This window comes from Lissotriton helveticus, chromosome 7 (genome assembly GCF_964261635.1).
Source record: "Lissotriton helveticus chromosome 7, aLisHel1.1, whole genome shotgun sequence".
Classification (NCBI taxonomy): domain Eukaryota; kingdom Metazoa; phylum Chordata; class Amphibia; order Caudata; family Salamandridae; genus Lissotriton; species Lissotriton helveticus.
In genome coordinates, this window is record NC_136068.1 from 148,043,206 (window position 1) to 148,069,022 (window position 25,817).

Genomic DNA, 25,817 nt, shown 5'->3' on the forward strand with positions numbered 1-25,817 from the left:
CACATGCTATGGGATTGTCCTCGCCTGCGTGAATACTGGCATAAGATTGGCGAGACACTTAACGAAATAACGGACAGAGGGTTACAATACGATAAGGCCATTAGTACATTGCACTGGTTCCCTCACACGCCCAAAAATAAGATCACAAGTAAATTTATAGATATGGGCCTTCTATTGGCCAAAAGAGAAAAACGAGGAACTGGAAATCGAGAACGGGCCCTAACTACAAGCGATGGGTTAGTGAGTTCCTGAAATGGGCAGCCTGTGAGAGTACACTTCGATATCAATTGGCTCGCCGCAAAGCGGATGATAAAGCGATAGATGCAGCGGCTGCGTGGGAAGCGCTTGTGCAAGCTTTACGTGACGGCACGTCTCTGGACACTGAGGGCTCTCCCGACCTGGGTGCTACAGCCCAGACAAAACACAGGATTCATCTCTTACTTAGACATTTAACGACTCCTGACTACATTCATACATGCAGGCTGACCAAGAGCTCAGGCGTAGGTGGAGGGACTTGTGGGGGGGTGGGATGGGTGGGAGGGGAGTTAGATGGTTGAGACATTGTGGGGGGGAGGTTTCGAGGGGGGAGAAAAATAAAAGCGGACAAGGGGATTTTCACCGAAATGGCTGCAACTGTTACTGCACTACTGAGATCTGAGTTATGTTGCATGACGCCGCCCGACCTCTGGGTTGTGGGCTTGAAGGCCGTGTACGACAGTCAACGAAAGTTGAGGGGCGCTGATAGCAGGAGGACGATACCTAAATATATGTACCCTGTATGCCATAAGTCTGCAATAAAAACCGTTTAAAAAAAAAAAAAAAAAGGAGCTCAATATCAATTTCATAACTGATTTTATTCGAGCACGACCAGCACTTATGTGGGTATCTGTATGGAAGAACGAGGCAGCACTTTTGACACAACAGATCATAAAGGATTGTCTACAGTGCGATAAAGGCCTCGAAATTCCATGGCTAAGTGGTGTTACTTCTAGTCTGGGCAGCATAAACAGAGAAAGTCTTTTCCTGGATCCCACGCTAGTTGTATCGGTCCCAAAAAAGGAAATTCGGGACGCCCTCTACCAACTATATAACAACGAGCGACTAGTGGTGGAGTCCAGGAAAACCCTTGTGCGTAACTACTTGGCCAGGGAACAGTATAGTCACCCGCTCCATCTGTATTTGACCCTCCCAATGAGCCTCTGGGAAAGGAGTATCCTGTTAAGATTCAGAGCAGGCACAATTCGATTTGCACTTTGTTTCCCTTTGGATCACAACCAAGGAGCTAATCAAATGTTGTGCCCGTGTGATGAAAGGAGCAAGCAAACCACCATGCACTTTATATTTCTCTGTAAATATTACCATACTTACTCCAAACAGCTGCTTTATCCATATTTCAATAGGCAAAGACCAATTAGCCTAGAGTTCGCATATCGTCACATGTTAGATTTAGACAACGCTGACTTGATTTTTCGCACAGGTACTTTTCCAAAACTGCTATAGGGGCCCGTAGGTCAATGTCGGGTCTTTGAGCCCCATGCTATCTGACAACTGTTTTATTTTATTAATTGTATTTATTGATATGTTGACCGCCCATGCACTAGTCAATTTTGATATATGTATATTGGTATTTTATTGCTCAAATATTACCTTTTTTCTAGCTAATTAGAATATATGTATATGGAATGTTATCTTTTTAATCATTGTAATGTTCTATATCACGTGCTTTTATGGTTACGATTCTATCCGAATAAAGTTGATTGACTGACTGACTGTTAAATAAAATTATTTAAAATAGTTAGAAATATAAATACATGTGTTTTAATATTAAAAGATTTTTTTTAGATACAACTTATTTTATTGTATTTTAACATATTTTGAAAACGGAACCTTTATTGAATTTTAAAATTAATGTAATCTTTATTTTTATTAAAATATACTTACATGATTTTTCATTAATGTTGTACATGACTTTAATTCAAAGTCAAACTTTATTGTTTCAGCTATTAGCCATACATTAGTTAAAACTGCATTTTAAAAACACTATAAATACAGAACGAATCTCTTGAAAATATGTTAAGTGCAAACTGCTGGAAAACACAATCACAATTAGACACAGCATTGCGTTCCAATATAGCAATCATCAAATTGATGAAATATATAAAAACACTTAGGCGATATATTCCATCCCACTAAAGACAGTCAACAAAACATTGAGGATGCATACTGTTTATGTAATTTACACAGTTCGAACCAGGGCTAGCATATCAACATATAATATAAAGTGTGCAAAGCCTCTTAGGTTAGGAAGCTTAACTAATCCTTAGAGCGGTGGACAGTTCTCTCAGACAAGGTCACTCAACTCATAGAAATGAAGCTACTGAATTAAACACGTACATATTGCACAGTGCACATTGCCATTGCCGACTTAACCCATCTAGCTTCATAAGATTTGAAGAGGGGGAGAAGCCAACTATGCCAGGCAGAATAACTTTTCTAAAGAACAGGAAAAAATTGGCTGAATTATCTATCTCACCAAAACTACAATCACAGCACTCAGATCCAGCGGTAAGTCTGTAGATTCGGGTTAGGTAGTCCTTGGTTGGCAGGATACCCAACCTGTACTTTATGTACAGCGTTCTCTTTCATTCAAAATAGTCAATGCAGGTAAAGCCATGGGTGTTACTAAAATAATTGCATGCAACTCCAGTATCTGCCTTGTTCGCATATGTATGTGATAATGTTCTTTAATTAGATCTGCAGTATCCTGCCACACTTTACAGGGTGCTGCCCATAGGGATTCCATCTGTAGGTCATTAAATATATTCTGTACATGAGACGACCATGTGCTCCCCGATACTCGTTGTAGGTAGGTCCTTTTTTCAAATGTATTAGTGCCTTATGTTTTCTTATCAATCTAACCCAATAGAGAAATGGCCTTAGAGCGGCAGTTACAGACATTAGAGTAAAATTTAGCTCCACATAATGTGCCATTAATGGCGTACCCGGCCCCAACCTCAGCAGAGCTCTTAGGAAACTGTTGTCAGCAACTTGGAGTGATCGTACATTTGTGTACCCCCCCAGACCTCCACCCCATAGAGTGCAGCCGCCACTACCCTTTGCTTGTATATTTGCAAAATGACACTAATGCTTCTGGGAACTGGTTTTATGCCTAAATTCAGTATCACGCCTGCCATTTGTCGCAGGACTAGAGCTGCTTTCGGCACATGGTTACTCTAATGTAAGTTCCCTGAAAAGCGGATTACTAAATATTCAAATTGCTTGACGATTTGTAAAGGTACACCTTCAATCGCGGGGTTCCGCTTAAAACTGGAAGACAGCCTTAGGACCATACTCTTTGTTTTGTTACCATTAATAGTCAGAGACTTCTTGGCACAGTATTCCTCAAAGCACTTTAATAGCCTATGAGTGGCATTCTCTGTGACTGTTTGAGACAAAAAAGTAAAGGCTTCCGCACACACCCTTGCCGAACGCCCTTCTCAACCGGGAAAGGTTTAGTTCATTCCCCACCCTACCCATACTTGACTCTAGCCGTATTACTGGTGTGGAGAGCCTTTATAGCAATTACCAGTGTTGAATCGACTCTTAGATCTACCAGGGATCTCCATAGCTTCGCTCTTTCAACTTAATCGAAAGCTGCCTTTAAATAAAAATTCATGTATAGTAAAAATATATATTTTTTAATATAGGTGTGATTTATTTGGTTAATAAATCTTAAAACTATGGTATTTTAATTTAATATATTTCAATGAAATAAATGTTTAATTCAAAATTAAGTTAAAAGTGCTGTAGTAGTTTTGTATTTTTCTACATTTAAATGTATAGAATTAATGTACATTAATATTTAAAGTTAAAATATTTTCAATCATTTTCTTCAAGTTGAACAAACTTTTGGAATGTTCCCTATACTTCACCATAGGAGGATCTCCATCCTGACGGCAGAGATCGCCTTATGGTAAAGTATAGGTACAAAGTATGGACGTTTATTAAACTTGGAAAAAAAACTACAAATATGTTTATGTTAAATATTAATGTAAATTAATTGTGCATATTGATTTTACATTTAAAACAAAATACAAAATGCTACAGCACTATTAAATTAATTTTGAATTACATCTTTAATTAATTTAAATATATTGAATTAAAATTATTTTATGAAGTTTAAGTTTTCAAAATCCCACCTTAAGTAAAAAACATATATATTATTTAGGTATTAATATTTATTAGTAGTGATATATAAAATTAGGTCAAAGTAATTATAAAAATGGTTTTACATTATTTTTCAAATTCAGAGCAGGCTAATGAAATATTTTAAGATACAATAATACATGTTTTATTTTGTACATATTTTTTTAAGTTTAGAAAGCTTTATTGAAGTAAATAGGCAATGTAAACATCAATACAGAGAATATAAAAAAAGAAAACAAATAGCAGAGTCAAAATGAGAGTAATAAAATATACCAATGAAAAAAGTGTCCCCAAAAGGGACCTAAAAACATTACTAAGGGAAAAAGCTTTTAAAGATTTTTGTTTAAGGGAGGAAAGAAAGAAACAAGAAGAAGAAGGGGGGGGGGGAGAAAGAAAAGAAAAAGGAGGGGGAGAGAGAAAGAGAAAAAGAAAAAGAGAAAAAGATGGGAATAGCCTAGCAAGATAGCTAATACATTTGGATAAAAATACAATATAAACAACATTAGCAATATAAACTAAAAAAGAAGAGGGTGCATCACATGGTAGATAAACTTCAAACAGATCTAGAAAGAAAGTTGGTTTAAGGCATCCATATTAAATCCCTTTTGATTAATAAAGTGGTTGTGGTGGCAAAGGCACGATCAAGTCTATGATGATGGCAAAGCAGGTTCCACCAGGCAATGTACGATATTTTGGAAGTGTCTTTCCAGTTAGTGGTTATGACTTGGAAAGCGATTGCTAAGGCAAGGTCTATGAATTTACGGAAAAACAATGAACATCCCAAATAGACGCAGAGCCACCAAGGAAAATGTGTACAATTTCAAAAGGAAAAGTGGTATTCAGGATTTTGTTCAATTGCGACCAAACTTTCAATCAAAAAGAGTTAACAAGAGGGCAATAAAAAAACATATGCACAAGATCAGCAGTAGTCTGAGAACAAGACCAACAAAATGGGGTATCAAGTAATTTGAATCTACATAAGTCATGAGGTGTAAAAAAGAGTCTATTATAAAAAAAATAACATGTCTGTGTGGTACTGGCGGAACGGGATACTGTGTGTATTTTAGACCAAATGACGTCCCATATCTGAAATGAAAATTCCTGAGCTAGGTCCCGTTCCCAGAGTAATTCGAGTTTAGTTTTAGTTCTAGTAACATTGGAGAAAAGGAGTGTCTTATAAATAGCTGCTGCTTTGAGGGGAAGTGAAAAGTTTGGTAAAGAAAGAGAAGTGGGGGGAGATATGGATAATGAAGATTGCTGAGAAATGAAATCAGTGAGAAGAAGTTTGAAAGCAGAAAATTGAGGGGAATGTGCCTTGGAGATATGGAAAGTGTCACAAAGCTGAGAAAAAGTAAGAAGTGTATTGTTTTAAAATATTTGAGTGTAAGTCATAATGCCTTTATCAATCCATTCCTTCCAGAATAATGCTTTGTTATTGAGTCTAAGAGATTTATTATACCAAATAGGAGTAAGGGAGTGTAAGTCTGCTTGCGATATAAAAGATAGGAAAAGAGATAAAGAGAGTGTCTTAGAATGTTTGAGAGTAGGGGCAAGAAAACGTGCCGGCGGGTGAGTGAGACGAGTAGCATTAAGGAAAGAAAAGGGAGCAATTTGCTCAAGTTCCAAAGAGCTCCAAGCAGTTATGGGAAGAGAAACAGAGTCGTCCAAAAAAGACCAAATCTGTTTAAGAGTAAAAGCGGAGTGAAAACGGGATATGTTGGGGAAGTTTACACCGCCCAAGTGTTTGGGTTGTTGTAGGCGAGAAACAGATAAGCGGGCCTTACGATTATTCCATAAGAATTTGGTTAGCAAACGGTTTATGGATTTAAAGAAATAAAGTGGAAGAGGGATAGGGAGCATTGAGAGACAAAAATTAACAATAGGAAGTAGGATCATTTTGACTGTTGCAAGATGACCCCACCAAGACAAAAAGAGAGGAGACCAACCATTTATAAGGGAAGTAAGTTTGTTGAGAACAGCTTTATGATTAAGTCTAATAGTTTCCCTAATGGTGTTAGCGTAAAGGATACCAAGACATTTGATGTGAGTAGGGGTCCATTCAAAACCAGAACCATGAAAAAGATGAGAAAGACAAAATTCGTTAAGAGGTAGAACTTCAGATTTATCAATGTTCAATTTATAACCTGAGACTAGGGAATAGGCCTGTAACAGGGAAAAGAGAGCAGGTAAAGAAGTGGATGGATTGGAGACATAAAGCATAATATCGTCTGCATAAGCTGTATATTTGATCTCAACGTTTTTATAGAGAAAACCAGTATAGGAAGGGGATTGACGAATTGTTTCTAAAAATGGTTCTAAAGCAAGGACAAATAAAAGGGGTGAAAGAGGACAACCTTGCCGGGTACCTCTATGAAGAGAAAAGTAACTAGATTGAGCGCCGTTAACCCAAATGGAAGTGGAGGGGGCAGAGTAAAGTAAATGAATATAGCGGATGATAGTAGGGCTAAAACCGTGCCATCTTAAAGCCCCAAACATAAAGTCCCAATTAATACAATCAAAGGCCTTCTCGGCATCCAATGTAATGGCCGCAATAGGGGATTTCAGTTTAGAGGCGAGATTAATAATATTAAGAAGAGTTCTTGAATTGTCCATGATGGAACGTCCTTTAACAAAGCCAGACTGATAAATATTAGTGAGATCAGGGATGATTTGATTTATCCGCAGGGCTAAGACTTTTGCATAAATTTTACAATCAGTATTTATAGGGAAATAGGCCGATAGTTTTTACATTGGGTGGGGTCCTTGTCTTTTTTATGAAGGAGGCAAAGCATGGCCTGGGTAAATGAACCTTGTGATTCGCCTTTAACAAGAAAGGAATTAATTAGGGAAAGTAAGTGTGGTATCAAAAGAGATTTAAAATGCAGGTAGAAACGCACTGTAAAACCGTCAGGGCCGGGCGTTTTATCCTTGGGTAGAAGAGTAATGGCATTAAGTATTTCTGTATCAGAGATGGGGGCATCTAAAAACGAGAGATCAACAGCATCTGGAGAGGATTTAGGGATAGATTGGAAAAAGGAGTCAATCTGTGCTGGAGAAGGATTGGATTCTGGAGTATACAATTTAGAATAAAAATCGACAAAACAGTCAAGAATTTTATCATCCGAAGAGTGAGAGACATCTTGAGAGTCCGTGATAGAAATAATATTAGTCTTTTGCTTTTTAATCTTCAGGTAATTGGCAAGCGCTTTCCCCGCCTTGTTTTTGCATTAAATTTAAGAAGATTGTTAGATGCGGAGTCCCATGAGTGTTTGTTAAACTGCATTTTGACTTGAATAAGTGAAGAAAGCGTATCAGGGGAATTAGTAGTGAAATATAAGTGCTCCAAAACTTTGATTTGTTTAAGAATGTGGGTAGATTGGGCTATGGCTTTCTTCTTCTTACGAGACACAAAGTCAATAATACAGCCTCTAGCAGCGGCCTTAAAAGCGTCCCAAACAAAGTGAAATTCAGAAACGGAATGAAGATTAGTGTGAAAAAATTCCGTCATGAACGAGGTCATATGCTCTACAAATAAAGGGTCTAAAAGGAGGGAATTATTGAATCGCCAGCGTTTGGAAGTGGAAATAGGAGAGGGATAGTCCATATCCAGAATAATAGGGGCGTGATCGGAGATAAGAATAGAACCAATTTCTGAATTAGTCATGAACTGAAATGCATGTTGATTGAGAAATATGTAGTCAATACGGGAATGAGAGGTGTGAACCAGGGAAAAAAAGGAGAATTCGAGAGAGTCAGGGTGAGACATTCTCCAGGAGTCAATAAGGCCTCTGGAGGTGATTGCCTCATGAAAAGACTTTTGCATTTTAGTGGGAAGGTACCTAGTTTTTGATTTCCTATCTAAAAAGGGATCCATGAGTTGATTACAATCACCCCCCAAGATGAGGTCTTCAGAGGTATGTGAGGAAAGAAGGGAGGTAAAATCATTCCAAAAAGCATTATCGACACCAGTCGGACCATAGACATTGCAAAAGGAGAGTTTAACATTGTTAACCATACAGTCCAAAAACAACCATCTACCATCAGAATCCTGAGATTCCTGCAACACTTGAACATTTAACGATTTATGAAATAAGAGAATAACACCATTTTTGTGATGAACAGCTGGGGAGCAGAAAGCTGGTCCAACCCATTGTTTGCGCAATGAGGATAAATCCTGTAAAGTTAAATGCGTTTCTTGCAAAAGAGCAATCTGACATTTCAGTCTCGCTAGGTGAAAAAGCACACGTTGTTTTTTTATCGGATTGCGAAGTCCTTTAACATTCCAGGAAATTATTCTGAGACCTTTCATTCAAACCAAAATAGAAAGAATAAAGAGAAATATGAAAGAAAACCGATGAAAGATAGAGAAAAAGGATATAAAGAGCAGAAAATAAGAAAGGCATAAAAAGCCTAAATGAGTAATTGTAAAAAAGAGAAGGAGAGAAAACACCAACGATAAAAGCACCAAAATAATGGTAAAAAAAGAGAGCAGTAAGAGGGTACAAGGAAGGCTAAATGAGAAAAAAGGATGAGAAAGAAGGAAAAGGAGGAGAAACAGGAAAGAGGAATGGGAGACAGAAACTCCTATGAGACAGGAGGAAAAAAACAGGATAGCAAAAAACCAAAGGGTTTTAGCCATACACATCAGGAGCAAAACATACAATGAAGCGAGAGCGGGAGCAACAGGGAAAGACGGCCCCACTATAAAAAGAAAAAAAGTCGAAGGCAAAACCTCATGAAATAAAAACATAGGATTAAAAAGAAAAAGAAGACAAACAGAATGAGACTAAGCCTGACAAGGTAATACAAATGAAGGAGACTTACCAGACAACCATGAGGAAAGCGGCGTAATGGGAAGTGACAGAATTTTTTTTTTACGTTAGGACAACACAACGAAGGAGAAGTAGGATCAAACACTTGGAACGTATATCTAAGAAACAAAGGAAGAAAAAACCAACATATTAGAACATGAAAGGATGCAGCATAAATTCACAAGACAAAAGAGTAGAGACAAGTAAACATTAAGAGCCACTGTGTTCCATTGTATCCTCCTTGTGAGTATTGATGAACTTGCATAGATCTGCTGGATCATCGAAGCTGAAAGACCTTTCTTTGTATGTGACCTTGAAGAAACACGGATGGATGGGCCCATATCTTGCATTCATGGCGCGAAGCATGGGTCTTAAATCCAAAAATTCTTTACGACGAGCAGCAGTCAGCTTCGAAACATCTTGAGTGAAAAATAACTTGAGGCCAGACCATACTAACTGCTTGTGCTGTTTAGCCGAATGAAGAATAGTCATTAGGTCTGAGTAGAGGAGAAAGTATGCGATAATGCCCCTGGGTTTTGAGGAAGCAGAAGAGTTTTTAGAGCCAAGGCGATGCGCCCTCTGAATGTTAACGTCCAAATTCTTAGCAATACCGGTGATGGGCAAGACTTGAGACTTCAAGAAGTGGATGATATCCGACCCCCCTGAATTTTCTGGAACACCATAAATGCGCAGATTGTTGCGCCTATTTCGATTTTCCAAATCCTCAGAGGTTTTTTTGGAGCATTTCAACCTCCTTGGTGAGACTAACGACTTTGGTGGCAACATCCCGAACATCACTAATCTGTTGTTTGACATCCGTTACCCTTTTATCTAGAGTAGACCATTTCTCATCAAGTCTCTGAAGAGTTGTGGTGGTGTCCGCCATGAAAGGCCGAATATGGCAAAGTTCCTCCATAATATCCTCAAGCGTCACAGGAGATGGAGACTTGGAAGGCGAAGGAGGGTCTTTTTTAAGGCGCTTGCCAGAAGATGTAGAGTCCTTGCGCGCTACAGCAGCCGCAGAGGAAGCTTTAGAATTCTGCGTGGGCTCCATTGTGTGTGAATCAAGGGGCTCAATATAAGGGAGTGAGCAGCACCTCATGCAAATGCACCAATGATAGGAGGGTCCAAGAAGGTCACCACAAAAGATTCCCCCCCCAAAAAAAGCAATTAATGCAAGGAGCGAGCAACAGCTCATACAGGGCCGCAGAAATAACAAAGTCAAATAGTATACTGCAGGTCTATTAAGGAGGAACACCACAAAAAGTTGGAGAGAAAAAAAAAAAACAGGACTTGCAGAGATAAAGGTGCTATGAAGAGAAGCAAGTTGGGCGCTGGTCCATTTCTATGAGAATGGAAAAATGTAATTCCCCCTTCGCCTGTGAAAAGACAAAATGGCGGCCATTATCGAAGAAGTCTATCCTTTCACATGTTATTCTGTGAAAAAGAAAACTCAGAGAGCAGCAATGCCACAGTAGTATGCCCAACAGTTGAAGCAGACATTCCTGAAGAAAAACGCCATTAAAACTCAAGTGCTTCGTTCCAACATGCAACAGGATTGCAGAGGTGAAAACAAAAAAAAAACCAAAATGGCGTCCGTTATCGAAGAAGTCCGTTTTTACCGCATTTGTGCCATGAAGAAAGGAGCTCCAAAAGCAGCAAGCATATCAGGGTGCACTGGAGGACTTCCGACATCAGAATTGGCCGTTTGCTGAAGGAAACGCCGACCAAAAGCGGTACCTTCTTACTCGGAGCGCCGCCGAGGTTACGGAGCTCACGGGGGAGCGGCCATCTTGGCTGCCGCGTCGCGCGCTCTCCAATTTGTACATATTTTTAACATTAAATATAATGTATATCTATTAATAGTTTAAATATTTTCATTTAATTTAACATTATTACCTATGAGTTTTTTTTCTTCTAAGTCCTTTCTCCATTATTTTCTCTTGGAGGGTATTGCAGTACCATTGGTTGGCCCTGTGTGATGCTGGACGTATTCCAGCTCTGATCTGGAGTATATTTACTACTGTTTTGGATCCTCTTTTGGGTACAGTGAATTTAGAATTGCAGTTTGTGAATAGTAATGGACTTACTCTTTTGAGAATGGTTGCGTGTACATCCTTAAACTCTTCCTTAATGGTCCCTAAGTCCCACCTTTTTTTAGTTTGTACACCCCATTTTTAAGCCACCTCCCAGTCCATATCACTTTTTCTACTAAGTAGTATGCTTACATGTGTGAGGATTACCCCATAAAAAAGATAGGAGTGGTGGAGATTTACACTTGTAAGTTTATGACTACTATTTTGCGGTACTTTAGTAGTACTAATATATGTACTAAAGAATGCAGATCTGAAAGAAACACTTTAGTTGCAGATTTTTAGAATTACCCCCAGGCATCAGACTGGATACGGAAAGTTTTTTCGGCAGCAGTACCTCTGCGCATCAGAAGGTGACGTCGGTCGGCTCCGCGTCTGTTGTTGGCGTTGTGTCGCCGGGATGACGTCGCAGTAGCTACTTAGATGCCGCCCTCGCGCGCTGACGTCAGTTCTTTCTTTTTCTGCGCCAGCCAGCGCAGATCCGGGAAGAGCGGTACCTCCAGTAATTTTTTGACTGACTTTTTCTCGACTTTTGTCAACTTCTTTTTTTGAGTCCTTCGACCCCTGGTGCACGAGGGATGCCCGGCTTCAAGGCATGGGGTTCCTGTAACCGACTGATTTCGGTGACGGATCCGCACCGTGTGTGCCTCTTTTGCCTGGAGCGCGACCACGACCCCAAGTCGTGCTCCGACTGCCGGTCGATGGCACCGAAGGCTTTTCGGGAGTGGTTCCAAAAGCTGCTCCGCACCGTTTGAGGTCCCGGTCGCGAGGCAGGTCGAGGAACCGGTCGTGGAGCCACCACCCTTCGTCCAAATCATTGAAGTCTTCGCACTCGGGGTCGGGTAAGTCGAAGCATAAGAAGAAGTCAAAGAAGCAACGTCGCTCTTCGACTTCTCCTCGTCAGTCGACTAACCCGTCGAGAAATGCGGGTGGTGCTCCTCCGGTGGCTCCGCATGCGGAGCCCGAAGAGTTGACTCTGAGTTTCCCTCCCTTCTTGGGACCCGAAGCGACTCCTGTCCAGCTTTGTACGTTCTACGAGGTGAAGCATACCATTTGTGGCTGGCCCAGACCCGCCTGTGCGCCTTCGGGCCCTGCAGAAACGGTTGGGGGCCTAGGCCTTCTCCGCCCACGGCTACAGCCCCGGTGCCGCAGGCCCCCCATGGATCGAGGCCCAGATCTGGATCTGTGCCGGTTGACCTGATTATGCCTGCACCGGCGCCGAGTCTTCCGGCACCATTACCGCATTCAACATCGGTCAGTCCCCCGGCCGGCATCGACCCCAGCCTCCATCCCGACGTGAACCCGGAGCCGAGAGGGGTTTTTGTGCCCCTGTTCACTCCTGGGCTCCCTTTTCAGCCAGATTGGCTCTCAGAGGATGAGAAGGAGGACTGGGAGGGGTCAGGAGACCACTTAGCTGATCAGATGGAATCTGAGCAGGACTGGAGAGAGGAACTGGGTGATGTCAGTGATCTTGACACCTCTCCAGACCTTGGCGTGTTGCCACCTCCTACAGTGGCTATGGAGGAGGGAGCGTCGTACGCAGTGTTGTTGCGTAGGGCGGCTGAGGCACTCAATCTCGAGCTTCCTACTGTGGCGGTCAGGACTAACCTGCTGACAGAGGTACTTCAACCGTCTGTGAGCTCTTTGGAGCTCCTGCTGCCGTTTAATGAGGCCCACACCAACTTCCTTTTGGGCACGTGGTCCAGGCCCAACACAAGGTCTCCCGTGGACAGGTTGATCACCCGATGCCACCGTCCGGCTCCGGGCGACCCCACTTTCCTCTGCCAAAACCCCACCCTGGAGAGCTTGGTGGTCCAAGCCTCCACTTCCAAGAGCGGATTCCCTACTGCTCCCCTGGAAAGGAAATCCAAGAAGCAGGACCATCATGGGAAGAAGATTTTCTCTTCCACCAGCTTAGGACTGCAGTCGGTAAACACTGCATGTTTCTTGGGCCATTATTCCCACTCAGTGTGGGATACGGTTGTGCAAGTGCTGCCTCAGTGTCCGGGGGAAGCCCGGACAGGGCTCTCCCAGGCTGTCGCCGGAGGGAGGGATGCAGCAAAGTTGACCGTACATTTTGGGCTGGACACCGGCGACTCTCTGGGCAGGGCCATTTCAATGTCAGTAGTGCTTCGTCGCTACGCCTGGATAAGATCGACTGTTTTTCCGGGGGATGTCCAGAGCACCTTGATGGACATGCCCTTTGATGTCCGTCGCCTATTTTGGCGACAAAGCAGACAACGCTCTAGAGCATTTCAAGGACTCACGGGCTACGGCCAAGTCCTTGGGCCTCTCCTCCCACTCGGCGCAGTCTGCTTTTTGCCCCGCAGCAAGTTACCCAACCTTCGTGCTGTGGGGACGTGGGAACAACCGTCGTGGTTCCGGGGACCCGCGGGCGGGCCAGTCCACCAACCCCCCCTCTGCAGCAGCCTCCAAACCTTCCTCGTCCCACATTTCAGGCCCATCAAACGCCAGTGGGCGGCAGGATTTGCCATCACCACCCCCACTGGCGCACCATCACATCGGACAGGTGGGTTTCGCAGAAAGTTTGAAGGGGCTACTTCGTCCCCTTCGAGGCTACCCCTCCAGCCATGCCACCACAATACCACTGCATGTCGGAGGATCACTTGGCCCTTCTCCAGCAGGAGGTTACGGCTCTTTTTGCCAAGGGAGCCATTGAACGCGTTCCTGTCCCAGAAGTAGGTTGTGGTTGCTATTCTCACTACTTTCTGGTCCCTAAGAAGGACAGGGGCCTTCGTCCTATCTTGGATCTCAGGAACATCAACCGCTTTCTCCGAAAGGAGAAGTTCAAGATGTTGATGCTTGCTCAGGTTTTGTATGCCCTCGCCCCGGAAGACTGGATGGTACAGTTGGACTTGCAGGATGCTTATTTTCACATCCCCTACCTGCTGGCCCACCGGAGTTACCTGCGGTTCACGGTAGGCCACGAGCATTTTCAGTTTACCATACTCTCCTTTAGCCTTACCAGTGCCCCTCGGGTGTTCACGAAAGTGATGGCGGTGGTCGCAGCTCATCTGCGCAGATCAGGGGTATCAGTCTTCCCCCATCTCGATGACTGGCTGTTGAAGGCGGGCTCGCCCCAGTCAGTCGTCTCCCACCTCCAGACTACGGCTGACCTCCTGCATTCGCTGGGGTTCTCCATCAATGTGCTGAAGTCACACCTGATTCCCTCTCAGAAGCTCCTCTTCATCGGAGAGGGTCTGGACACAACGCGGTTTCAGGTCTATCCTCCAGAATATCGAGTATGGATTATTCAGGCTATGATTCCGATCTTCCAGCCTCTATCCCTGGTTTCAGTCAGAATGACCCTGAGGTTGCTGGGTTTCATGGCCTCCTGCATCCTTCTGGACGATCATGCCAGGTGGTATATGCGGGCTCTGCAGTGGGACTTGAAGTTCCAGTGGGCGCAGCATCAGGGGAATCTCTCCGATTGCAATCAGATCTCGGAGGGCACTGCACGACAATTGCAGTGGTAGCTCAAAAACCATGATTAGGTCAATGGCAGATCCCTCTCCCTTCCCCAACCAGACCACACAGTGGTGACATACGCGTCCCTTCTGGGATTGGGCGGCCTCATGGGAAAACAGGAGATCAGAGGCCTATGGTCTCAGGCAGAGTCCCAGCTCCACATCAACCTTCTGGAGCTTTGGGCAATTAGTTTTGCACTCAAGGCATTCCTTCTCTCTGTCCGGGGACATGGCGGGTACATCAGGGCATATCCCTGGTGGTTCAACACCAAGCAGATTCACTGAACACCAGAGCCGACAAACTCAGCCACAGGTGCATGATGGATCACAAATGACGTCTTCACTCGGAGGTGGTGCAAGGTCTCTTTCAACAGTGGGGAGAGCCCTGGTTAGATCTATTCGCCACGGAAGAGAACGAGCAATGTCAGCAATTCTGCGTGTTGGAATTTCCAAAGCGGCACTCACTAGGCGACGCTTTTTGTCGCGAGTGGAGTTGCGGTCTGTTGTACGCCTCTCCACCTATACCACTTCTGCTCAGAATACTGAAGATGATGAGGCACGACCGGGCCCAAGTCATTCTTGTGGCTCCTGATTGGGCACGAAGAGTCTATTATCCCGAGCTGCTCAACATGGCCATCGATCCTCCGATCTGACTTCCTCTTCGGGAGGATCTTCTGTCACAGCAGCAGGGGACGGTCCTCCTCCCGAACCTGTCCAGCCTCCACCTCCTTGCTTGGCGATTGAGCGGCGGCAGTTGAAGATGTTTAACCTGCCTCTCGAAGTCTGCAATGTAATCTTGGCAGCCAGGCGTCCCTCCACTAAGATGGCATGTGCCTGTCGGTGGAACAAATTTGTGGCATGGTGCATAGCAAAGCCTTTGGATCCCCTCCCTTCCCCTTTTTCTGAGGTTCTCTTGTTCCTCCTTTCTTTGGGCCAACAGGGTTCTGCTCTGGGCACTATCAAGGGCTATCTCTCAGCCATCTAGGCCTTCCTTAGGCTTCCAGATCAGCCTTCTCTTTTGAAGTCCCTGGTTGTAAATTGTTTTCTGAAAGGCATAGCTCATCTCTTTCCTCCTATTCCTTTCGTTATGCCTCAGTGGGACTTAAATCTGTTTTTGACCTATTTAATGTGCGCTCCCTCTGAGCCGCTTCACAACTGTCCTTTAAGGCTTCTCACACTTAAGACTACTTTCCAGGTTTGCCATCACCTCTCCAGGCTCTTTCTTCTAAGCTTCCTTTCTTGTATGTCCATCTGAACAAAGTGGTCCTCAGGACTCGTCCATCCTTCTTCCCCAAGGTTGTCACTTCCTTTCACATCGGGCAGACCATCACTTTGCCCACCTTCTTCCCGCCTTCGCATCCTTCGAAAGAGGAGAAGAGGCTCCACCGTCTGGACCCAAAACGTGCGCTTTCCTTTTATCTGGATCGCACCAAACAGTTCTGGGTGGATCACCAGCTCTTTGTTGGGTACGTGGGTGCAAAGAAGCCGTACACAAACTGACTAACTCCTGATGGGTCGTTTTGTGTATCAAAGTCTGTTATTCTCTGGCGAAGAAGGAGCCTCCAGTGGGGCTACGCGCCCACTCTACCAGGTCGACGGCAGTAACTATTGCTCTGGGATGCACGCGAGGGCGGCATCTAAGTAGCTACCGCGACATCACCCCGGTGACACAACACCAACTATAGTCGCGGAGCCGACCGACGCCACCTCCCGGCGCACAGAGATACTGCTGACGAAAAAACTTTCCAGATCCAGCCTGGCGCCTGGGGGTAATTCTATTGTAAGGAATCTATATCAAACTAAACTTTCTTTTAGATATATTGTTACCGAAGGTAAGTTGTTTTTTGTGAATAGTGCCCTTTCTGTCCATGACCGCCATAGTTTACCAATACCCTGATAGGAAAAGCTCTTGTAGAAATCAGACTGGCCACCCAAAATAGGCCAGTTCATGGGCAAAGCTATTCTTTGTGATGTGGTGCCTGCTCAATGCTTTTCCAAACGGTGATCCCATTATCAGAAAAACCATCTTACCCCAACCTCTAAATGAGGCAGTGGATGTCCATTTGCCACCCACTATCCAATGAAGTATAAAACTTGGTTCATACTTTCACTACATAACATTTCATCAACAATTGAGAATGAGTAGAAAGTATTAGATGTTTAAAGATTCTTACTCCAGTATTGGAACTTTCATAGATTCACATGCTTGAATTATTACCCGTTGTCATGATGGGAGTCCCCGGTACTTAAAATAGTAGTATTAGTAGTAAACTTAAATAGTCGTAATACACTAATAGGTATAGACTAAAGAAGGCATAGGCTAGTTCCTACAGTCACTAACGTTTCTTTTTCACATGTTCACATTTTAAGGTTATTGACAGAAGTAAGACAAATGCAAAGACTGCTAAAAGAAATGCAGATGAGAGAGTGCCCAAACGTCCTCGACGAGCAACAGTGAAAAATAAAAGCTATAAGGAGCTTTCAAATTCTGAGACAGAGAGTGAGGTTGAATCTATAAAGCCTTCTTCGTTAATGGCAGAAAAGTCCAGAAATTTGGTAAGGAACAGTAAATTGCACTATAACTATTTGTCATGATTATTGCAAGTTGAACAGTGAATTAGAGCATTCAGTTGTGCCTTTGGGCATTTATGTTCTCTATAAAATGGATAGACTATTAATTGGTGTATGCTTGATCACTAGCATGTATGTGAAGACATTACATGTCTGTTTTTGAATTTATATGGGGTATAAAGCATTGCTTATGCATGTGGTGAACTGTGATGGATGATGGTTTTGCGGCTTTGCGGATCGAACGAATGGGAGGAAATGCTACACGGTGACGGCCCGTGAATTGAGCGTCGTGATGTCAGATGCCACAGTCGAGCTGAGCCGTAGAGCTGCGCTGAGAGGGGATGCGCAGGTGGCGGCAGGCCTGAGGCAGGATCGTGACTCAACATACCAGGCCGGAGAAGGAGAAAATGTCGGCCCGGGCTCGACAGTCGGCCACAAAGATTGGAGAATCTAGAACAAAGCCGAGCAGAAGGTAAAGTAAGGCCAGAACGCGGTGGTAGTAGCTACCACACGTAAGAGTGTGAGTCGGGGCCCTACGCCGAAGCAGTCCAGCTAGGTCTGGGCACGGCTTACAGTCGGCCCGGTGAACTCCCTCTCTAGCCCAACCGCCCCCCCCCCCCCCCCCAAGCCCTCCTTAGGTTCAGTGGTTTTAGTTTATACCTAAAAACCTAACTTGTTGGAGAGTTCCTAGGACGAGGAGACTGTTGGAGCAGAAGGGAGAGGAGCAGAGGCGCTGCAGAGGGGAACGGAGGAGTGGCTGCACGTGAATAACGGTTGTTTGGAAATTCGGCAAGCGGCCCAAGGCAAAAGTGAAGGAGAGGGCCTGGCACTCCAAGGCAAAAGTGAAGGAGAGGGCCTGGCACTCTAAGGACTCTGTGCTCAGCCCAATAAGTCTGTCTGGATATTGTATCTCCCCGCCAAACCCGCCCGCTTTATATACCTGCTGCTCCTTCTCTCTTTAAACACAGCCCAAGCAGTCCTGTAAAAGGCGGGTAGAGTGCTGGCAGCCATATCGGGGACAGAAGTGGTATCAAGGGCAAAGCCAACTATTGGGCTGGCGCAGAAGCGGCCGACTTTAGGTTGGCGCTGCTTGCTCCAGCAGTGGGCCCGCTACCACACTCTCCCTTCTTGACTCTGCCCCCCAGGTCTTGGGGCGAACTTAATCAAGTACAGATTATTTTATAAAGAGTCACAGATTGAGCATCGAGAGAAAATTTAGTTAATAGAGTAACTTCCCTAAGCTTCCTGTAGCATCAATAATTGGTCGAATTGGGGCTATGAGGATTCTATCCAGGTAAAAGTCTGAAGAAACGGCACCTGGTCGGGTCCAAGGCCAGAGGTTAAGGGTAACTGAGGGCTGAGGCATGACTGACAAGAAGATGCGGTTAGGGAAATTGCTTTGCAAGAAAAACAAAGCTAATTCCCTAATAGGTCAATACAGAGGGCAGTGGAGGGTGCAGTGGAGGGTGCACAACTAGGTGCTACTACAGCATCATTCTTCTGACGAATGTGTGACAATGAAGGTGAAGCCCCCCACATCTAGCTATGACGCACGTAGTATATTTGAACTCGGGTGGTAGAATTAATAGAAGGGACTGGTAGGGTGTGGATTAATTCCTTCCCTATTGTTTTTTTCACATGGTGTGGTAATAAACCACATTTGAGTTTTTCATTACCCTAAAGAAGACCTAAGACCTGCTTTAGGCTATTAAAAAAAGGTCAAAACATGTTGGTAATTATGTTCCCCAAGGTCAAGTGTTTCATTGATTACACATAGTGACGATATTTGAATATGTTCACTATACCAGTGGTACTCCATAATAAACTAACAGTTGACTATACCCCTAGGTATTTTTTATTACGATTTCTCATCTTGTCTAAATAACAGGACTCAAGATATTGTCCTGACAATAGAACTCCCAGGGTTCGGACTAGCTGCCCTCGGATGAGTCTGCTGGAGTGGCATTGCTCCTACCCCAGTGTGAGAGGTCGTCAAATGATGAAGCATGCCATGATAAGTTAGGGGTGAGACGACCTCTCAAAAATCTTTTGATGATCCTCACTTAGAAAGTTAGAACTGTGAGATACCAATTCACACCTTTCAACCCTCAAGTAGTTTTGTGTAATACAGATAAATAGCTTAAAAGGTTTTAATGCTATTTCCACCTTCTTCTCTAAAAGAGAGGCAGGAATAAATAAAGTGGCAGCTATGGAGAGTAAATCCGATTTGCCCCCTGGAAAAGTGGAGGTGGAAATAGAAATGTTCAATAGGTCAAATCAATTTTTTTTTACACTTCGGAATAGTGCAATCGGGTCATGAACTGAAACAAATATTGAAACTAGGGAGGAAGGCTCTTGATTGGAAGATTATACCCTCCCAGATAGCAATTTGGACTTTGCCATGGCCCTCAGACATCTAAAGTACTCACCAATATTCCATCTCCTTTAAACCCAGGGGAAAACATAAGGGATACATCTATTGGTCCTTCCATCAAGATGCATCTTTTCAGTAGTACATCCAGTGATATTTCCATAACAAATTCAAGGGTGTCAATCACTCCAGATTTGTCTTCGAGTCCACATTTACCAAGTAGCCAATCAGGTTCTGTTGTCCGAATCTCTGCATTGCCTGGAAATTGTTTTGTCCTCTATATTGGCCCTAATGGAGAAATATGTGAACAACGCCAATCACATTCTGGATCCTCTTATGTTCCTGACTAATAATATGCCATTTCGGACCAAGGATTTTTAAAAGGAAAAGCCTCCTCTCCTTTCCCTATTTCTTCTAATAAGTCTGCTTTTTCCAAAGGGTGCCTGTCTCAACATCATTGCTGGAGTTCCAACCCAATTAATTCCTCTCAAGTGAATGCTGCTCCAAATTGCAGCTGCAGGGTTGTGTATTTAAAAAAAAAAAAGACCACCCTTTTTCGCTAGAGAGGATTTTTGAGCTTGAGGTTTCCTCGCTTTTGCCATCCACATCCCCATGTCCAGAAATGAATAGGTAGAGAATGTCTTCCCCATCTTTCAAAAAAGCAAGGATGTAACAGTCCAATCATCTGTAGTGGAGGATAAGAAGATCAATTTTAAAAATAAAGTGTCCACATGCAGAAGATGTTAAAGAGGAAAAAGCTCTGATGAATATCTAGAAAAATAAGAAAGAGACTGCACTTTGAGTTAAATTTGACCTTGAATCCCATCTCGACTTGCAGAACAGGGAGAAGAAGGACAAGTTGAAGCAAATATAAGAGTCTATGGCCGTTGTAACGATGTCGGTTGAAGTTGTCAACGACCAACACCGTTTTGTGGAAAGAACCGCCCGACCATAGGTCGGTGGTTCCAACCACGAAATTAGGATGCAACCGCAAAAGGTGCGATCGCAAACGTACATTTTTCAATGGGAGCTTGTGTGGGCGGCGGCAACCGCCTGCAACACAAGTTCCCATTGAAAAACTGAAGTTTTTAAATATCCCTGCACCATGTGGCAGGCACTGTGAGAGACTGACACACGGTACAGGGATGTTAAGCGGGGGGTGGCGCCCTCCAGGGCCAAATGCATTCGGCCTGTGGGGAAGAGGGCCCTGCTAGGGGTCCTCAAAGTCAGTTTCCGACAGCCAATCCAGGTCAGAAAGGCCAACATGGATTGGCTGTCGGAAACCAAAATCATAATCCCAACGGGCGAAACGCCATCCTTAAGGGATTATGAGGGTTTCTACCTGGCTGACGGGATCCTTGAGCACGTCGGAACTGCGTCAGATTCGCCGGTCGGTTTAAACACCGACCACCGCCATCATGATATGGCAGTCAGACTTTAAACCTACCATGTCGTCGGAAAGCCTCTCACCAGCGGTCATAATCTTTCCAACCGACATCGTAATCAGGTCCTTTGTTGTCACCAAGGAACTTATATAATCTAACTTCAGACTTGCAAGGAGAAAATGCCTCAGTTTCAACTCCGTAATGGTGACATCGCATAATTTGAACCCTAATGTTGCAATATTCTCTTCTACATTAGGAGACAATGATATTGATAATCCTAATGGGAGAGGGCCTATTGGGGATATCTTGGCCAGTCATCCGATGTTGATACCCCAGTCCCTAGACTTTTGTTCCATTTTTGATCAGGAGTTTTATGTGAATAGGTCATTCCTACTGGGTTGTTTTTGAGACATCCCCGGCCTTCAAATGGTGCAGAGTAGTGATCTTGCTTTGGTTCAAGTCTTAGCTCACTTTATCCATGGAGGGTCTAGAGTGACCTTCTGTTCTAAGGTGAATTCCAATCTAATAATCTTGAACATTGATAAATTACAATGCCGTGGTATTTATGTTCTTGTTCCATGGAAGAAGACAGCTCTTAAAAAAATCTTCACATACTTTTTATGGTCTTAACAGCCAGGTCAACTGTCATTCTGTCCTCTCTTCTTTAGACGTCCCTCACTTGAGGGAGAAAGTATAATGCAGGTCTCTATTACAAAAGGTGGTAGTAGAGTTTCTCTGGTTGCTGAGAGATAGAACAAATAAAACAGTCTGTAGATGAGGAAGATAGAAAATGGAGCTGGGTGGCGGGGGCTCTCAATGCTAATATCTCTACGGGGATAAGGTTTAGGAATTATTCCTACTAAGGCTTTCAAATTAGTCTCTTGGAATGCAGCTGGCTTACACACTGATAACAATAAATTGCAATTTCTGAAAGAACAGAAAGCCAATATAGTATGCATTCAAGAATGTTGGATTGTAAAGAACTGGTCTATAGAAGAATATACTCTCTTAAGCCGTCCTGCATTCCCTGCGAATAGAGGACATGCAGTTCAGTTCAGTTCAACAAGCTTTATTCTGTGTGTGCAATATCCATAAAAGCATACAAAATGTTTTAAAAGCATTTCCAAAACAACAATGTCCACCATACATAGATCAATCCTATAAATACCATATTGTTCAGTTGACAAGGACAATTCCTTGTCTTACATCAATTGCTTTTTGTATATATGATACAACATAAAAACGTATCCTTGGCTCATCAAGAGAAACAAGTAAAATCATAATAGCATAGGTTGTTCTTACACCTAAAATACAGATAGAAATTACAAAAGAGCATAAAGTGCATAGTGCTCTGTTTTGACTGTTCGTCACAAGGGTGGTTGGATGCATCCTTGTAATAGGGAAAGAAACTAGGTGGTATACTATTCCCAGCCGAAGTCTAATTAGAACAAAGCGGTGTGAGGACCTTGTGACTGTAGACAAATAATCTTGGAACCCTATTCTAATATCGATTGTTTGATAAAATATAAAGGTAGTTTGCTTCCCTACTTCCCATATGCGGAGCTCTTTTTATGGGCAAAAAAATGTATCCCTTATCTCCTGTTTAGATAAATGTATCACCTGTCCTGGATCATCATGGATCGGAAGCTTAAATAATTCACTATATAAATCAATGATATATTTTAACCAGGGAATACGTAGGCTTTTATCCAGAAGGAGACAGTCCTTAATGACAGTTTGGGTAGATTTGGTTTAATCTTTGGCCCAAATTGATCCCCATAGCAATAGTGGGTGCATAGCAATCCGATCAGATAAATAATCTAAACCTACTTCTTGATGAGTTATTTCGATAGAAGCTGAGGTAGGTAAGCTTAAAAGGCGTTAAAATAAAAAAGTTTTTTTCCCAGTTATGGCCCCACACCCCTGCACCGTATAAAGCAATGGCGACACATCTAGCCGTATGTATATCTACCATATGTTTCATACAGTAGTCACCTAAATTTGATGCAAAACGAAAGATCCCATGTGTTAATCATTTTTGTTCAGACGTTAGTTAACGGACGCGTCCAATTCCCATTGCCTGAGTATGTAATATCCAGGTAACAAAAATTATTGACTGTTTCCACTGGGGTACTATCGATGTAAAAGGTCTTGCATTTCTTGGGCTTAGGGCCACATGCTATAGCAAAAGTTTTTGTTTTATTAATTAACAATTTCCTACTGGCAATAAAAATCCCAAATGTATCCAATTAATCGTTGGAGGCCAACCGGTGTTTTAGAGAGTAACACAGCATCATCTGCGTAAAGCAGAACTGGTACAGTAGTACCAGCAATTTGAGGTGCATCCACCTGTACTAAGCGAAGGGCTTTGTCGACCTCATTTATAAATAATAAAAAAAAGCAATAGTGCTAAGATGCAACCCTGGCGGATGCCTCATTTAACAGCAAAATTTGGTGTGCACTCACCACACTGTCCATAGCAAACTTTACATGACAGTGATTCATACAACCTTGCCAGAAAAAAAAATTATGGGTTTGGGAGCTCCAAGGTTAAGCAGAATAGGCCATAAGATAGTATGATCGACAAGATCAAAGGCACTACTAAAAACTGCAATGCACAGGTATAAATTCCCCTGCTTGGCACACCTGTATTTTCCTATTAAAAGTTCTAAGTTAATACATTGCTCTATTGTGCCTAGCCCTTTTCTGAAGCCGTATTGAACTGAAGAGAGTATCTGGTTCTCATTAGCCCACTCTTCCAATCTTACCAGTAATACTTTACTAAGCACCTTTACTGATGAGTCAAGTAGAGAAATAGGGTGATGATTTTTAGCTTCCGATTTATTTCCTTTTTTTAAAATAGGAATTATAACTGAATGGCCCCATGTCGGTGGTATGGAATCTGTCACTGCTGAATTAAAAACTCTAGTGAGGATGGGGCCCATAAAACTGTAATTGCTTTATAAATATCTACTGGGACCCCGCAAGGGCCCAGAGCTTTCCCTCCCTTACTTCCGGGCAGTCCCATCTAAATCTCATCTAGTGTAAAGTTTAGAGGTATAACCAGCTATCTGCTCTGTGTTGGATTTTGGGACCTTGATATTCATAATATATCAGATTAAAAATGCTTGAAAAGTGTATTACCCATGCTTCACAATAAAGACGTGATAGTAACTCAGGAATTGACAAAGGGGCAGATGTATCAAGCGTTTTTTTTGTAGCAAACGCTGCGAATCGCAAAATAGCAGCGTTTGCGACAAAAAAACGGGAAATGCGATGTATTAAAAAAATCGCATCGCAAAATTAAGGAATCGCAAAATTTGCAATTCCTTAATTTTGCGTTACCATTTAAGGAATCACAAAAAAACGATTCCTTAAATGGTATGTAAGAAAGAAGAAAGTTTTGCGATTTCACTCTAAGAAATCGCAAATTACAACCAACTTGTAGTAGTAACCATTTCGTGTATTACCTTTGCGGATCCACCCCCTCCCATTTAATTTGTGTCCCATTCGGTCTAATAGGGGCAATGTTAATAATACTACTTTGTTGTGATACAACTTTTGGACAACAGGCAAGGGTAGACATAATAATACAGTTGCGGTCACTGAGTGCTAACTGGGAGATTCTTGGGGTGGAACACATTTAATATAAACTTGTAGAAATTAACACATGATCAATAACGGATGTAGCATTTCTACCTATAAAATTCAGAATTAAACCCCCACAGGTATCAGGGGTACATTGTAACAATTCCAGGTCGTATTTGGACATCATAGTGTTTCAAGCACCACAATAGTCATTATGTGGGAAGTGTACACAATCATCACCCTGGTGGTTCCTATACCCGCAGACTTTCCTCATAGATAATGAACATGTTTGCTTATTGAAATCCCGAACCCATATGATTGTGATATTAGTCCTGGTCAAATGTAACAAATTATCAAGCCCTTTGTCTAACTCAATTTCAATGTTACTGTGAGTTTGATCAAACACATTGTTATAGTAATTAACTATGACCACGTTCCTGCCGTCTTTACAAGACAACCATATAATCTGAGACTGTGCTCTAATTGTAACAGCTCTTTTTAACAATAGCCGGTAGCTTATCAGAAACAAGAGTCTTCCTGCAGGTGAGGGTACTTCCTGTAACCAGTATGAAGTAAACCCTTCTATATAAATAGGGTCTATACACCAAGTTACATCATGTTCATTAATAAATTCTACCCAACCAAGTGAGTCCTGTTTCTTTACTAGTCCGGCAATATTCCAGGTTACAACTGTCTATCCATTTTCTAATATCTGTCCTGGATTAACACAAAGGGACACACCTTTACTCGCTTTATCTATATTGATGTGCACGGTCTCCACATACATGTTCACAGTGTCAGTGACAGCGATTGGTTAATTTTCTAATAAATTATTATCAGCTAGTCCATCGACACCATAATCAGCTATGTCATTTCCTGTACGGATGGGCTCTATGCTAGGGAGACAAGAACCCCATTGTCAATCGATGTCTTGTAGAGTACTCAGAGTTAAGAATCTGTTTGACACCGTTGTAGGAGAGTAGGGTCTGCTTCCTATGGTCACCCCCACTTTTTGCTTTGCTTTACTGGTTTTCGACTTAGATGTGGCTGTGGGCCTGCTAATCAGACCCACAGCCCAGATGCACTCTCTCTAAATTTACACCATGTACTCTAGGTACATACACGATTGGGAATTGGTTCACCTTGTCAGTCCCTCCTGAAGTGTACCCTAGGTACTCAGGGCATAGGTGTAACAAAGGCCTACCAGGGGCTGTAGCATGTATTATGCCACCCCTGGCTGGCCACTCAAATAGACACAACTGGATTATCACTCAGCTGGGGCAAGGTCGTGTAATCACCCCTTG

At 43.0% G+C, this 25,817-nt stretch overlaps 1 protein-coding gene across 4 annotated transcripts in view; it reads left to right on the plus strand.

Annotated features, from left to right (window-relative positions):
• Window positions 1–25,817, plus strand: part of SYCP2 (synaptonemal complex protein 2) — a 2,783,385-nt gene that overhangs the window by 2,026,667 nt on the left and 730,901 nt on the right. For all 4 annotated transcript variants that reach the window (XM_078651823.1, XM_078651822.1, XM_078651824.1 and 1 more), the window contains one exon: window positions 16,969–17,154. In XM_078651823.1, coding sequence (XP_078507949.1) covers window positions 16,969–17,154 — 186 coding nt within the window. The remainder of the gene's footprint in view (window positions 1–16,968; window positions 17,155–25,817) is intronic.